The following is a 14,581-nucleotide window of genomic DNA, read 5'->3' on the forward strand; positions in this document are numbered from 1 at the left end:
ATTTTTTCCAATTTATGAGCCATAATTTTCAAAATTAAACAAAAACAAATCAAAATGTTTAATTAAACTAATTTGATTTAGAGTTATCTGAGTTTTTTACAGCAAATTTGAAAAAAAGAATACCCACATGGAACAACAATGCTGATGGGGATCTAATAAAAATTAATTCATTTTGCGTCTGAGTGCTGGATTCGAAATACTGCCACATATGTGTCATGAACGGCACATGATCCTACTAATATTATAAATGAGAAAGTTTGGATGTATGGATGTATGTTTGTGACAAGTGAACGCGAAAAATACTGGTCGGATTGGGCTGAAATTTGGCATGATGATAGCTCACATTCCCGATTAACATATAGGCATATTCTTATTTCAAAAATCCTTTCGGGCTCCGCCCCAGTGGCTCTGGAGTTTTCCATGTTAACCTTATGAGAAATGGAATTATTGAATCTTAACAGCTGTTTCAATTAAACAAGTTGGTTCTGTATGGTTCTGTTCTATGATGTTCAATAGCATTAAAGTTACAAGGATTACCAAAAGGGTGCAGCACTATTATTTCTTTTACATTTATGACAACAGCTAATTTGCAACCAAAAGGTGAGTGAGCGTAGCGAACGAACTTCAACCTGGAGGCGAGTTAGCGTAGCGAACGAGCTAACCTGAAGGCAAGTGAGCGCAGCGAACGAGCTCCAACCTAAAGGTGAGTGAGTGTAGTGAACGAGCTCCAACCTAAAGGTGAGTGAGCGTAGCGAACAAACTTCAACCAGGACGTGATTGAGCCATGCGAACGAGATAATCTTGAAAATTAAGAAGTTAAACGGGGCAAAGCCCGCGGGTTACAGCTAGTAAATTATAAAGATAGTTTTCCACTCTATGCAGTCGGGCCGTCAGCAAAACCCGTAGATAAAACCATATAAAACATACGGCCCTTGTGTTAATTAGTCTATGGCAAAACTATGCCCATGTACCTCACATTGAAATGCATTCTAAGTTACATAAAAGAAATCCCTGCTGCTCCAGTTTTGTTAAAGGGTTGATCATTATTTCACTAACACGTTCAAGTACATAAAAAAATATTTGTTGATAGATTTAATACGAGAAAATTATAGCCTACATAAATATTTTTACGTGCATATGGTGTATACAAATTATTCTAACAAATAGTTGTGTAATCAAAGTATATAAAAATTTACAAAAAATCGAGAACATTTTACCAAGTTAACTTAAAACTATGTATCGAATTTGTAATCAATAATTATTTGCTCGAAATTATGCACCAAGCCAGAAAATTATTTGTGAACTTGTCTCTGGAATCACAAGTAATAATATTTTCTTTACATTTCCCGAGGCAAAATTTGCCATAGTTGCATTTGTTGAGAGGAGGACAGTGAACTAAACAACTAAAGGTTCATTTACTTTATCCAAACGTCTTTGACCGCCTGCAACACTGTCAGTTCGGTGGTCTGTGGTCCAAGGACAGATGATTGTTGAGGTTAAATTTAGCGGTTCAGTTTGCCAACATCTCATCTCTTTAAAACAGCTCTTATTTATCAAATCCCCCCCTCTCTTTCACAACTCATCCTATGTTGCAAGGGACTGTGTCTTACAAACCTACACTATAATAAATACTGTACCCCCGCCGCAACAAACCTGCCAACTAAGCGAATTTCCATTTGTCTGAATTGATTTTCAGTTAAATATATTTTAATAACGAGAGTACGAGGTTTAATAATAATAACGGTTTAATAATAACGAGGTTTAACGAGTACCTAGGTTTGCTGCTACAAGGAAACTAATAAAGTGTGTTTTTGAGTAAAATATTGATAGCTTAGTACAAAATAAATAAATTTGCCAAGTTTGATCAAAATATATCCATAAACAAGCAAACTACAACATTTGACAATATTCTCCATAAGAATAACATATGGGAATTTTAAATTTACAATTTTTTTAATTTTCTACGTTACTAATAATGGAACAAAAATACTTTTATATACTAAATTATTTGTTTTTTTAAGCTCTTTAAAAAGGTCTGAAGAGAAATCGGGAAATTTTGTGTTTTGAGGGTCAAAAGTGAGAAAAACCAATTTTTACCCCATAAATCCCCCCGTAAAGCCCCGTTTCCATGGTCCGATCGTGCTGGTTCGCGAACTCATTCAAGTTTATTCCGCTTTACACCTTTAAACCAAATTTCATAAAAATCGGACAAAAATTACTCAAGTTTTATCGCGTTCACGGACGTATTATATATATATACTAGCTGACCCGGCGAACTTCGTATCGCCTAAGTTATAGGTTTCCCCTAAGACAGACCGATGGAAAGAAAGTACCGTTACGTTTAATTTTCAAGATGATCTCGTTCGCATCGCTCAATCACGTCCTGGTTGAAGTTCGTTCGCTACGCTCACTCACCTTTGGGTTGGAGCTCGTTCGCTACGCTCACTCACCTTTAGGTTGGAGCTTGTTCGCTGCGCTCACTTGCCTTCAGGTTAGCTCGTTCGCTACGCTAACTCGCCTCCAGGTTGAAGTTCGTTCGCTACGCTCACTCACCTTTGGGTTGGAGCTCGTTCGCTACGCTCACTCACCTTTGGGTTGGAGCTCGTTCGCTACGCTCACTCACCTTTAGGTTGAAGCTTGTTAGCTGCGCTCACTTGCCTTCAGGTTAGCTCGTTCGCTACGCTAACTCGCCTCCAGGTTGAAGTTCGTTCGCTACGCTCACTCACCTTTGGGTTGGAGCTCGTTCGCTACGCTCACTCACCTTTGGGTTGGAGCTCGTTCGCTACGCTCACTCACCTTTAGGTTGGAGCTCGTTCGCTGCGCTCACTTGCCTTCAGGTTAGCTCGTTCGCTACGCTAACTCGCCTCCAGGTTGAAGTTCGTTCGCTACGCTCACTCACCTTTTGGTTGCAAATTAGCTGTTGTCATAAATGTAAAAGAAATAATAGTGCTGCACCCTGTTGGTAATCCTTGTAACTTTAATGCTATTGAACATCATAGAACAGAACCAACTTGTTTAATTGAAACAGCTGTTAAGATTCATTAATTCCATTTCTCATAAGGTTAACATGGGAAACTCCAGAGCCACTGGGGCGGAGCCCTTTTAAGAATTTCGAAACGGGAAATAGTTTACGTCCGATTCGCATACCTACAGAATTTACACACCGAATTTCATAACGATCGGTGAAGTCGTTCCGGAGGAGTTTGCAGACAAACACTGTGACACGAGAATTTTATATACTAGATATATATATAAATATATATATATATACACATATATAAAAATTTGAACAAATGGTGTTTTTGGCCTCTGGGGACATCAAAATGAAAAAGTAAATCGGTCCCGGGTCTAGGTCTTATCGTGCCACCTACGGTAATAGCTACTTTCCTATAGGGAAATTTGCTAAAGCTAGAGGTCGTCGAGTGGTCGAAATCTCGACCAAAAATATGTAATGTACAGACTTCTATACTTCCCCCCCCCCCTCGCTTTAAATAACACATGTGTTTGGAATTTATTCAATTTGTTTTGATTTTCTGTTTATATTTCGTTCCAGCATGGATACCCATAAGGCCCATGTCATTTTTTTAATTCATTATTTTTGTGCATATTTTTGAGTATATTTTAATTTATAAAGAAATTCTGCACATCTATAGGCAATAAATATCTTTCTAACAGTATGCGTCGATTTTCCCTGCAATGCACACGAGCTGAGAACAATAAAGGTTTGAAAGAAACATGCTTTCCTATTACTGTAATATATAGATATGTTGTCCGTCTTTCCATTTGCATAACACACTGGACCAAATAACATTAAATCCATTTGCACACCGATCTTATGTTAATTATTAATACATGCCTATCACTGATTCAATATGACTAAGCAATCTTAATAATTATAAAAAAATAATTAGGAGTTAAGAGAGAATTTAATAAAACGTTATAATACCTTAAATAAGGTGCTAGTATTCTAAAAATGCATACAAGCAATTTTTTCTAAAGTTGCGTTAGCATAAGCAAACTAATATTGTATACTAAAATTTATTTTTGTTTTCCAGATGCCTATGTTAAATTCCTGTTGTGGTTGTGCCTCATTGAAGGTTGGGACGATTATAAGTGGAGCCTTAGGAGTGGTAAGTTTACAAAACTTTCCACTTTTATTTTTAACTTATCAGAATATTGCATACACCACTTGTTTCCTCAGTCTCAGGAATTTAAAAAATTCTACCTTTTAACCATGCTTTTGTGTTAATCCTTTGTAGATTCATCAGTACTAATATTATTACCATTTTCAGTTTTTTACAAATAGTTATGTTAAGCTTTACATGTCCAGTTCTAAAGCCTTGTTTACGCCATAGTTTTGAACATTTACGTTTTTTTTAATGTCAAAACATTTTGACGTTTTTAACAATTTCCAGTGTAACATCAGAAATCAGTTTAATTAAACAAGTTGTTAAAACACGTATACAGCACTTGTTGTACCCTGTGTTTACACTGCAGTTAACAACAAAATATCCAAAACCCCTTGGTTGGCGTTGGTAACAAAATTTTCGAGTGCAGCAAAAATAAGTAAGTGAAGTAATTTAGCTACTTGCTGTACTATAATCAGTGCAAGGAAGGCCACTTTGTCAGGCAACGTAAGTATTTTCTTATGCAAACTATATATCCACATCCCAAGAACTACAGTGTTAATTACTTAAATCTTTTAAAATATCAAATTAGTTAAAAAAAATGCTGTCATGACAAATAAAGGACAACAAAATAATTGGAATTTTTGTGATTCAGGTTATTGGAGCTGTCACACTTGTTTTCATCTTGGTCACAGATGTAAAACTGCAGACGATAGTTATTGACACACTTCCATCTGACATTGGTAAGTATCTGGGTATCAAAGGAGTATCTTGGTACCAAAGATTATCTTGCTATCAAAGATTATCTTGGTACCAAAGAGTATAATGGGTATCAAAGCGTATCATGGGTATTAAAGACTATCTTGGCATCAAAGATTATCTTGATATCAAAAGAGAATTTTGGTATCAAAGAGTATCTTTGGTATCAAAGGAGCATCTTGGTACCAAAGAGTTTCTTCGTACCAGAGAGAATCTTGGTATGAAACGGAAAACCTTGGTTATTATGAGTACGTTACCTTGTTAAAATGAATATTTTGGTTACAGGATAACAGACTTAAGCATTAAACCTAATTTTTAACAATTTAGATACACTCTGTGAAGATTAAATTCTATTCCCATATATTCAAGTTGTAGTGTTGAGTGTTGACTTTTGGATTCCGAAATAGAATCCCATCCATATGTGCCAGCTGTAAACAAATTTTTCACTATAAAGTAACATCTAGTGCAATGAGCCACTAGCATTGACTATATATACCTATAGGTAGGTATTATTAGATTATAATTATTAGATACAGTAGTGACTAAAATAATATTTCCACTCTTTTTTACAGTGATATTTAATGCTATGTAAATCCTTTTAATTTTCAGATCTCAAAGTCTTTAAATTGTGGTTTTCCAAGTAGTGATGGGAAATTTTTACAGTAATACTTTTACGCCATAAGCTTACCTATCTCTAATAATAAACTTAAACAAATAATTATGGTTAATTTCTCTAATCAACCTTAATTTTTTTGTTTGTTTTCAGTAAAAATAATCCTTGCCATCAACTTAGTGATGACAATGTTGATATCAGTTCTCCTTATCATTGGAGCACTTAAGGTAAGTATTAGATGAAGATAGTTCTCAAAAATATTTTTAATTTGTTCTTTGGAACAACCAAATTAAATATCTATAAAATCTTTATAAATCAAGAATTCCTGAGTTCAGGAAACTTTGTAGAGCTTAATCAACAAACAGTTTAGTATACCGAATCCTTATAGTAAAGCTTGAGCTTGATATTTACGGAGTATTCTATTTTGTTTTGTTTACATTTATTACTCCAAAATGAATCAGCACCTGATCAATTTGAACTATCTATATAAATAAAATTAGAGTTTTGTCTGTACATTGCTTAGAATAATGAACTTTTTGGTTATTTTTACATTTCATAGGTCAGAGAAACCGAATCAAACCTTATCTCAATTTCTGTCTGTCTGTCTGTCTATCTGTCTGTCTGTCTATCTGTCATTCTCTTGGTAACGCTAAAATACGCACTTTATTACAACTACTCCTCAATAACTATAGCACTGTCCCGCCTGAAACTTATTTTCCAAATACTATACATATATGAGATGGTTTTAGACGTATTTCATCGAATATGAGACAGTTAGATATTTAACAGTAAACCCTTGAAAATCAAGTTTTTGTCGATTTTTGACGTGGAATTTCTGGAAGCCCATGTTAACCTTATGAGAAATGAAATTATTGAATCTTAACAGCTGTTTCAATTAAACAAGTTGGTTCTGTTCTGTGATGTTCAATAGCATTAAAGTTACAAGGATTACCAACAGGGTGCAGCACTAGCACTATTATTTCTTTTACATTTATGACAACAGCTAATTTGCAACCTGGAGGCGAGTGAGCGTAGCGAACGAGCTAACCTGAAGGCAAGTGAGCGTAGCGAACGAGCTAACCTGAAGGAAAGTGAGCGCAGCGAACGAGCTCCAACATACAGGTGAGTGAGCGTAGCGAACGAACTTCAACCAGGACGTGATTGAGCCATGCAAACGAGATCAGATAGTAAAAATAAAAGTAAGCCTACCGTTATAGGATCGACCGGCAGACACAGAGGTAATTTAACCTTTTATTGATTGTCATACCGATCCGGAACAACAAAAAACAACATAAAATGAAGCTATGTATAATAGTTTGGCCAGCATATCTTAAAATATGCAAACCAACTGCTGTTCTTTATATAAGAAGGTTTCAACTGAATATTATAAGATCCCCGTGCGTAGAACGGGTACACAGCTAGTTATACTATAAAACCTTTAAAAAATTGGGTTTTCTAATTTTTGACCCTCAAAACATAAAATTTCCCAATTTCTCTCTAGACATTTTTAAAGAGCTTAAGAAAACAAATACTTTAGCATATCAAAGTGTTTTTGTACGGTTATTAGTTACGGAGAAAATTACATAAAATGTGATTATAAAATTCCCATGTTATTCTTCTGGAGAATATTGTAAAATGTTGTAGTTTGCTTGTTTATGGATATATTTTGATTAAACTTGGCAAATTTATTTATTTTTTACTAAGCTATTAAAATTGTACAAAAACACACTTTTAGTTTCCCTGTAGCAGCAAACCTAGGACTCGTTAAACCCGATGTTATTTAAATAGATTTAATTGAAAATCAATTTAGGCAAATGGAAATTCGCTTAGAAGGCAGGTTTGCTGCGGCGGGGGTAATTTACGATATGAGGGATGTTATGTTCAATAATCATAATAATTCCTAAACAAAAATATTACTATAAATTTACTGACAAACTTTACAATAACTTGAATCTTTTCCGCAGAGGAACCGGTTTATGATGTTGCCATGGGTTATTCTCGCCATCATGTTAGCCATTGGTCTTGCCATCTCAGTTATCTACACAGCCGTTGTTTTCTTCATGCACAAACAAGCCTTTGGAGCCTGCCTGTGGCTACTGTTCGGACTATCAAGTGTCGGTAAGTGATTTAGATTTTTGAGCTAAGATTTGTTTGGTTTCGGTAATCAATTTTGATTTTTAAGTTTACATTGGTCAATTACACGTTCAGTAATCAAACTACTGACCACAAGTAAACCTAATACATCAAACAGATTATTGTGGTAATTTTCCATCACGATCAATAAGGAACAAAGTTTTTACGACGTTTCGGGACTTGGAATCTGACTCCATCCTCAGGTTAGTAAAATATACTACATTACATCAAGGCTACACCCTACACAAACCCAGTTAATCCTATAAAACGCAATAAAATCCACCCACAGAACAGTAAAGTACCGATAGTCAAACACAAATAGCGTATGAATAAAAACATAAAAGCTCTTAAATAAAACCATATGATAGTAGCACCAGCACAACAGTAGAAGTACAAACATAGTACCGTTAGCTGTTTGATTATCCGCAATTGATAATGGGTATTGGCAGTGCTCGATTTGTAAAAAAAGAGGTGCTGGAACCTGTAACCTATTAATGTGTTTAGTTCTTATTTATGTACCTACCTATTTATGCCAATATTTTTATCTTTCCGAAAGAGAGGTAGGTACCGGAACTCTGTTCCACCGCAAATCGAGCACTGGGTATTAGCAATGAATACAAGAAGCGAAATGCTTATGGGGAATAGTCAGAGTGGAATTATGCCGCCAAAATGAGCTTTGCGAGGCGGCCCCTAAGATCGCTCGGGCGGCAACTGCGCTACTCTATCTCTCTATCTTTCTAAGCAAGTTCTTTGTCTCATGCTCTCTCATTCAGTCAGCTGACTTGGTCGTGCGCTCGCGATGGTCTACCTAGCGGCCGCCGCGGGAACTATAGAAAATTCAAGTATTCCCAGACAGATTTTTTTACAAAAGCATTGCGCTTCTTAAAGGGTTTTTATTCCTTGGTATTAGTGTCCATAATAATCAGTTAGGTGATTTAAACTCACCATCACCAAAGATGAGTGTTTAACTAAGTTATAGGAGGTACTTTTTCAGAGGTAGAACAATGAATTGTCACAATTTTCCTCAGACTAGTGTAAAATCTGAATAGCATAATATAATTGTACAACTTTGCAAATTTTAAGTTTTACTTTCTTGCCTTACATCTTGTAAAGTTGAAAATTAAGACAATGATGATGAAAAGTTCTAGGACACTCATAATGTTGTGTATAAAAATAAAGATTGCAGGGAAAACTTTGAGAAATAAATGCATTTCAGACCCTTCATGCATGAGTAGTAAAATTTAGTACTGTATTTGAAAATATTTTTGCCAATGATGAGTGTCCATTAAATTTTCATTAGAACCTTTCTCTAAAATTTATTTTTGGAAGTTGAAAGGCATCAGTTTGATATAGCATATTATGCTATTTTTTCTAATAAAATCAAATCCTTGACTTAACCTATTGTAAGATATCTTTGTTTTCAACGATCGTTATGGTTAGTAACAGAGGTAAGCAAAGAGAAGTAAACATGAAGTGAAGTAATCTGCAATAACCTTGGAGCAAACTTTAGTGTTATCAGAAACTTTATTGTGTTGATAGGGAAGTTATGTGTGTATAAAAGAGAACTAATACGCAATGACAACACAAGATAAATAAATAGTAAAAAGTTTAAAATTTTTTAAAATTACGACTTTAGTAAATTAATAAAAATATTAATTTACAAAAACTAATGTACGGTACCAGTGATCTAATACAAATTCGGTATTTAGAAAGAGAACTGTTATTGATGAATAGCTGATTCCACTGATTAAAAAACTGGAATTTTAGTAAAACCTGGTTGGATAAATCTGATTTTGATATTGTACAGAGCTACTTAACAGATTATTAACAAGGGCTTTTCAACAAGTAAGGCTTGATTTTTAGCTGGAAAAGTCTTGAGGCTTGCGGTAGACCGTTAAACCCATGAAAACCACATATAGCGCAAAGTAGTTTAATACTTCAATAGTATGTTCTAGGAACATTGAGATTGAAACTATTTCTAGATACTGATTCCTTGAACCCACAGTTTGCTACTAAAGCCTACCTTAATACTACAGATACATATCAAGATATACAAATAGTAACTTTGAGGATCTGGAATTCCTTTTAAGGGTTAAATCGCTCATAAAATTAGAACAGTTCTGTTCACGTTTACAAAAAATACAAAACGCACCAAGGTACATTGACAAAAAACTAACATGACCAGGTTGTAGTTAAGTCTAGACTATAACACCTTGAGGCACGATGGTTCAGAAGCAGGTATTAAGTACCCATTGTGGTTTGACTGAAGCATTGGTAAAATAAACTTTCATTTATTAAAAGTCTGACAATCAAGTAGAGATCTAATATTTTAGTTTCCAACTATCAAGAGCTACTGAGTTCTCTCAGAACCAAACCGAGTACTTTAGCCACTTGTCCAGATATGACTAAGGATTTAAACGTACTGAAGAAGTTCTTTGCAATCGGTCTTTTCCTAACAACCATTTGAGTATTATTCTTCCAACATAAATTTTGTTTCAGCCATCTACGTGTACCTGTGGTTTGTTGTCTTCAGCTACTATCAGCTCCTTCAAGAAGAGAAAGGCAGAGGTCCTTATTCTCGACCCGCCTACAGACGCTAATCCTAACCTCTACAATTCCTCATTGCTGATTCTTCCTAATCTCAATTCTTCATTGTTCTTTCTTCTTTCCCTATTTTGTTTGCCATTAGCATACCTTCCCTTCCCTTATAGAGTAGGATCTCATCATCTGAAGGCTATGTTAAGAATTATTCTGTCTGGAGTGTGTTATGATGTTTACTATCTATTTATTGTACATAAACTTCTAAACCATTTTAATAAGATAAAACAATATAACAGCATTAGTACCGGTAGACAATTAATTGCTTGTCATCTGGAATTATAAACAAAGTATAATTGTGTAAAATTTACCCTAGAAAAACTTGAAGGCAATATGAGCACACTCAAACGTAACGATGCATAACATACATCAGAGCATGCTTTAGATTTTTTATAGGAAGAGAAGGCTCCAGACAATAGGTGTATAAAGTTAATGCTATAACTAAACCGTAATTTCATATAGCAGAATTCTTATTTTGTGATTAAGGCCAGAATAGTCAACAGTAATCCTTTAGTTAAACCCCGAGTTAAACCTCACAATCATAATATGATCATTAACAGTTATTGTTTGATTAGTTTTATATGAAGTTTAATATATTTTGTTTGATAATCTTTTTACTAGAAATGTTAAGACGAGTAAGTTATTTTAATTATATTGTTTATATGTGTTACAATTTTATTGCATATTTTATTTTGTCTTTCTTGATGATCTGTAAGCTTTTGACAATGTTAAAAGAAAGAATCTCTGTGTTTTTTTTTTTACTTTATCTTTTACTTTCTTATACTATTTTCATTTAAGTCTTGCCTAATTCACTAGTCCATTTCATTATTTATTATTAGAATAGTTATATTAAGTAGTTTAGGGTTATGTTAACTAATTATAATTGAATATATCTTAACATTTTGATAACAGAAGTGTAAAACATTAATAAATATCAACAAAATAGTTACCAAATTAAATAAAAATCTACTTCAGAATACCCTACTAAAGTTAATTGCAAACATGTTTTGTAAGGGATTGAATTCAACATTTAAGATGTAGATTATAAGGGCTTATTTACTAAAATACATTACACTGTATATTTATTTCGTCCTTGTGAAGGAAGTTAAGAGAAGATCCATTTGATTGTTTTCAGTATCTATAAGCTAATAGTCTCAAACTTTATTAGACAACAATATTCCAAACATTTTTCAAAAACGTAACTTTTCATTAGATAATGCTCTTTTTTAGAGCCATGTTGTTCCCACAGAGGATACAAGCTTGTGGGACAAACTTGCGCTTTTAGATCTGGTATTTTGGGGCGGAAATGTACTTGTAAAGCCCCGTTTCCATCAAACATTTTCTGCTCAAAACATTGTTGTCAGCTAAACTCACAATAAAGTTGGAGTAAAATGTTGAATGGAAACACTAGCATAATGTTTTGAGCAGTGTTGGCCAACAAAAAGTGTTGGCAGCCGTTGCAGCTGACAACATTGTTGTGAGCTGTGCTCAAAAGGTAATGGAAACGGTGTCCAGCTGCCAACATTGCTGTGAGCAGAACTCGCGCATGCGCACTTGCTCTGTGAGGAGCAGACGCCGCGCCGCACATCCACCGCAGCACCATCGCACCTCTAGCCTAGCAGACGGGTTAAACACCAACAACACCACGTGTTTTTGTTTATGGTGTAAACATTCTTGTGTAGTGTCGGTGTAACTTGTTGTGTTGGGCTTTTGGACGGTATGGTGAGGCCATGGCGATGTCAAGTCAATATTGGGGAAAAGACGAAGTGTTAAAGTTGATATCTTTGTATTTGTAACATTAACTAATCGAACAGGTTTTTAATTTTAATTTTGAGATGCATTTATCAGGATTTGATCTTTGAAGCCAACTGTTGTTAATATGATCAAAATAAAACAACGAATTCTGTTTACTTAGTTGAGATTACAAAATAAATAAATAAAGATACCCTGACTAAATAATGAAATGTTTACAGTTAATTAAAAACAGAAATAAGAAAATCAGTCGTTCAATTTCTAAAATCGGCCAGGGGGTAAAATTCCGGGGGGTAAAACTCCGGGGGTAAAATTCCGGGGTTAAAATTCCGGGGGTAAAAATCCGGCCCGTACATCTTCAGTTGTCTAAACGCTAGTTATATGGACAGTACAATTCCGGTTTTCATCGCTAATCTAATTAATCACGCTCTGACTATTTTCATTAGACTTCCAAATCCGTGGTGGTAAAATTCCGGCCGCGAACAAACTTTTGGCCACTCAGGTTACAACGTCATAGTGACGTCAGCTTTGCCCAGGGGGTAAAATTCCAGGGGGATAAAATTCCGGCGACCCGTGGATGGTAGTGAAATGTGCTCACAGTAGAAGGAGGGGTTGGCGGGAAATGTTGGCGCGAAATGTTGGCGCGTACTGCTGGAATGGAAACAGCGCGCCAACATTGTTGGGAGCTGTGCTCAAATCAACTTGAACTTAGCTCCCAACATTGTTGGTACAAAATGTTTGATGGAAACGGGGCTTAATGAGCCAGGAAGATCCTGAACACTGATGGCCACACAGCGTTTTTGTACAGCAGTTGTAGCACACAGGGTTTTACGTACAGCTTTTTTTCGTGATGGCGAGTGGGAAAGGAGAGCGGAAGAGAATGACAAATAGAATTTGCTTTAGACACCAGCAACTGGTGCTAGACACCACTTAAGTGGACCATTGAATGTATCCTCTGTTTCTTACTTCTATGTGTTGTTACTTAAAATTGGTTATGCTATTTATTTAATTATTGCACCACGTTCAACTCTTGCAAAATCATACTGAGTATGACTTTCTTTAAACAAAGGAATTTTTTTTAGAAATACAGGGATTTTTAAAGAAATGTACCATGAATTCATTATAGCAATGTCTCGTGATAACCCTTTCATAATTTTTGCGCTTGTTTAAGCAATGTATGTATTATAATTTATTATAGTTTTAAGTTAAATTAGATTTTGTTAATTGCATTTTAATTTGTAAGATAACACAAGTACCTTATACTTAATAGTTTTAACAGTTTTTAATTTTACAGAAATTTACTTATTGAATCTAATGTGATTCGTTGCGTTTTGTAATCTCCTAGATAAAATGTAGAATTGGAAATTTAATACTTGCTTGGTATGAATTGTTCAGTTATATATTTGACTAATTTTAAAACTGTACAAATCCATAAATAGTTTTTTTCTAAGCACATACAATGATTGCATTAAAAATATGTTTGATTAGAGTTGTTTTTAAAGTTTTATTTTTTATAAACTGTGCCATCCACAAAATAAATTATTATTTAATCAATACATTATTTTAATTGTTTTCCTCCACCATTTGAAGACTTTCTCAGGAATCTACAATATACACTTAACCCTCAATCCTGATTGATTGTAAATTAAATTCGGTAAAGTTAATGAAAGGCCAGATTAAATTAAAATAAGAAATGCAGTGGTATTCAATGGTTGTTGGACACCCCTTGTAGAAAATCCTTGGAAAAAGCTTGAACAATCTATCTATATTTCTATCCATCTACAGTAGACTCCCTCTTACCCGGACACCTTTTAACCGGACTACACTCGCCGGAAATGACATTTCTTTAACCGGACAATTTTTATCAGCACATCAGTTTAACCAGACTAGATCGGCAGGAAGTGGGCGGTACTGAAATGACTGTTCTTGTGGGAAAGAATTCAGACCAGTGATCACGTGTCTAAATACAATGCTCTCCTAAAATTAAGTCAAATACTGTATACAGTATGCATTTAAACAGTCTGTTTTAATGAGTTTTTGGGAACCTCGGTTTAACCGGAAAAACCGTTATCCGGACTGGCCTGGGTCCCGAGGAGTCCGGATAAGAGTCTACTGTATCTATCTACCTATCTATCTTATCTATCTATACTATTATAAAGAAGAGGTGGTGTCTGTCTGTCTGTGTGTTTGTATGAGCTAAACTCAAAAACTTAACTACTGAACCGACTGGGCTCAAATTCGACAAAAATAAAGCTACCGCTCCGAGAATACATATATTATAGAACTATTCCTCCATCGATATTGACCTAAGGAGGTGAGGGATTTAAAAGTAAATTCATTGGTCTTCATGGTAACAAAGTACAATCTGACAAAGTTTAAATAATTTGATTTCACATTTCCACACAGCTGGTTGAAACATATTAAATACTGCACTGATATTGGAACAGAAAGGGTATGAATCATAAACATAACAAAAATGATGTCACTCGCCTGAATGTAAACATTATTTAAAATTAATTAAATGGAACTGGTAACGTCATTAGTATAGGATTCTTTCATTTACGTCATGTTTTTATGTTAATGATCTATAGTGAGTCTG

At 34.8% G+C, this 14,581-nt stretch overlaps 1 protein-coding gene across 2 annotated transcripts in view; it reads left to right on the forward strand.

Moving 5' to 3' along the window:
• Positions 1–13,490, forward strand: part of LOC129000962 (uncharacterized) — a 29,330-nt gene extending 15,840 nt beyond the window's left edge. For both annotated transcript variants that reach the window (XM_054428061.1, XM_054428060.1), the window contains exons 2-6: positions 4,056–4,130; positions 4,783–4,870; positions 5,653–5,726; positions 7,464–7,617; positions 10,132–13,490. In XM_054428061.1, coding sequence (XP_054284036.1) covers positions 4,056–4,130; positions 4,783–4,870; positions 5,653–5,726; positions 7,464–7,617; positions 10,132–10,232 — 492 coding nt within the window. In that variant the 3' untranslated portion in view covers positions 10,233–13,490. The remainder of the gene's footprint in view (positions 1–4,055; positions 4,131–4,782; positions 4,871–5,652; positions 5,727–7,463; positions 7,618–10,131) is intronic.
• The last annotated feature ends 1,091 nt before the right edge of the window (positions 13,491–14,581 follow it).

This window comes from Macrosteles quadrilineatus, unplaced genomic scaffold (genome assembly GCF_028750875.1).
Source record: "Macrosteles quadrilineatus isolate MER2022 unplaced genomic scaffold, UCM_ALF_1.0 Scaffold_8__2_contigs__length_117827958, whole genome shotgun sequence".
NCBI lineage: Eukaryota > Metazoa > Arthropoda > Insecta > Hemiptera > Cicadellidae > Macrosteles > Macrosteles quadrilineatus.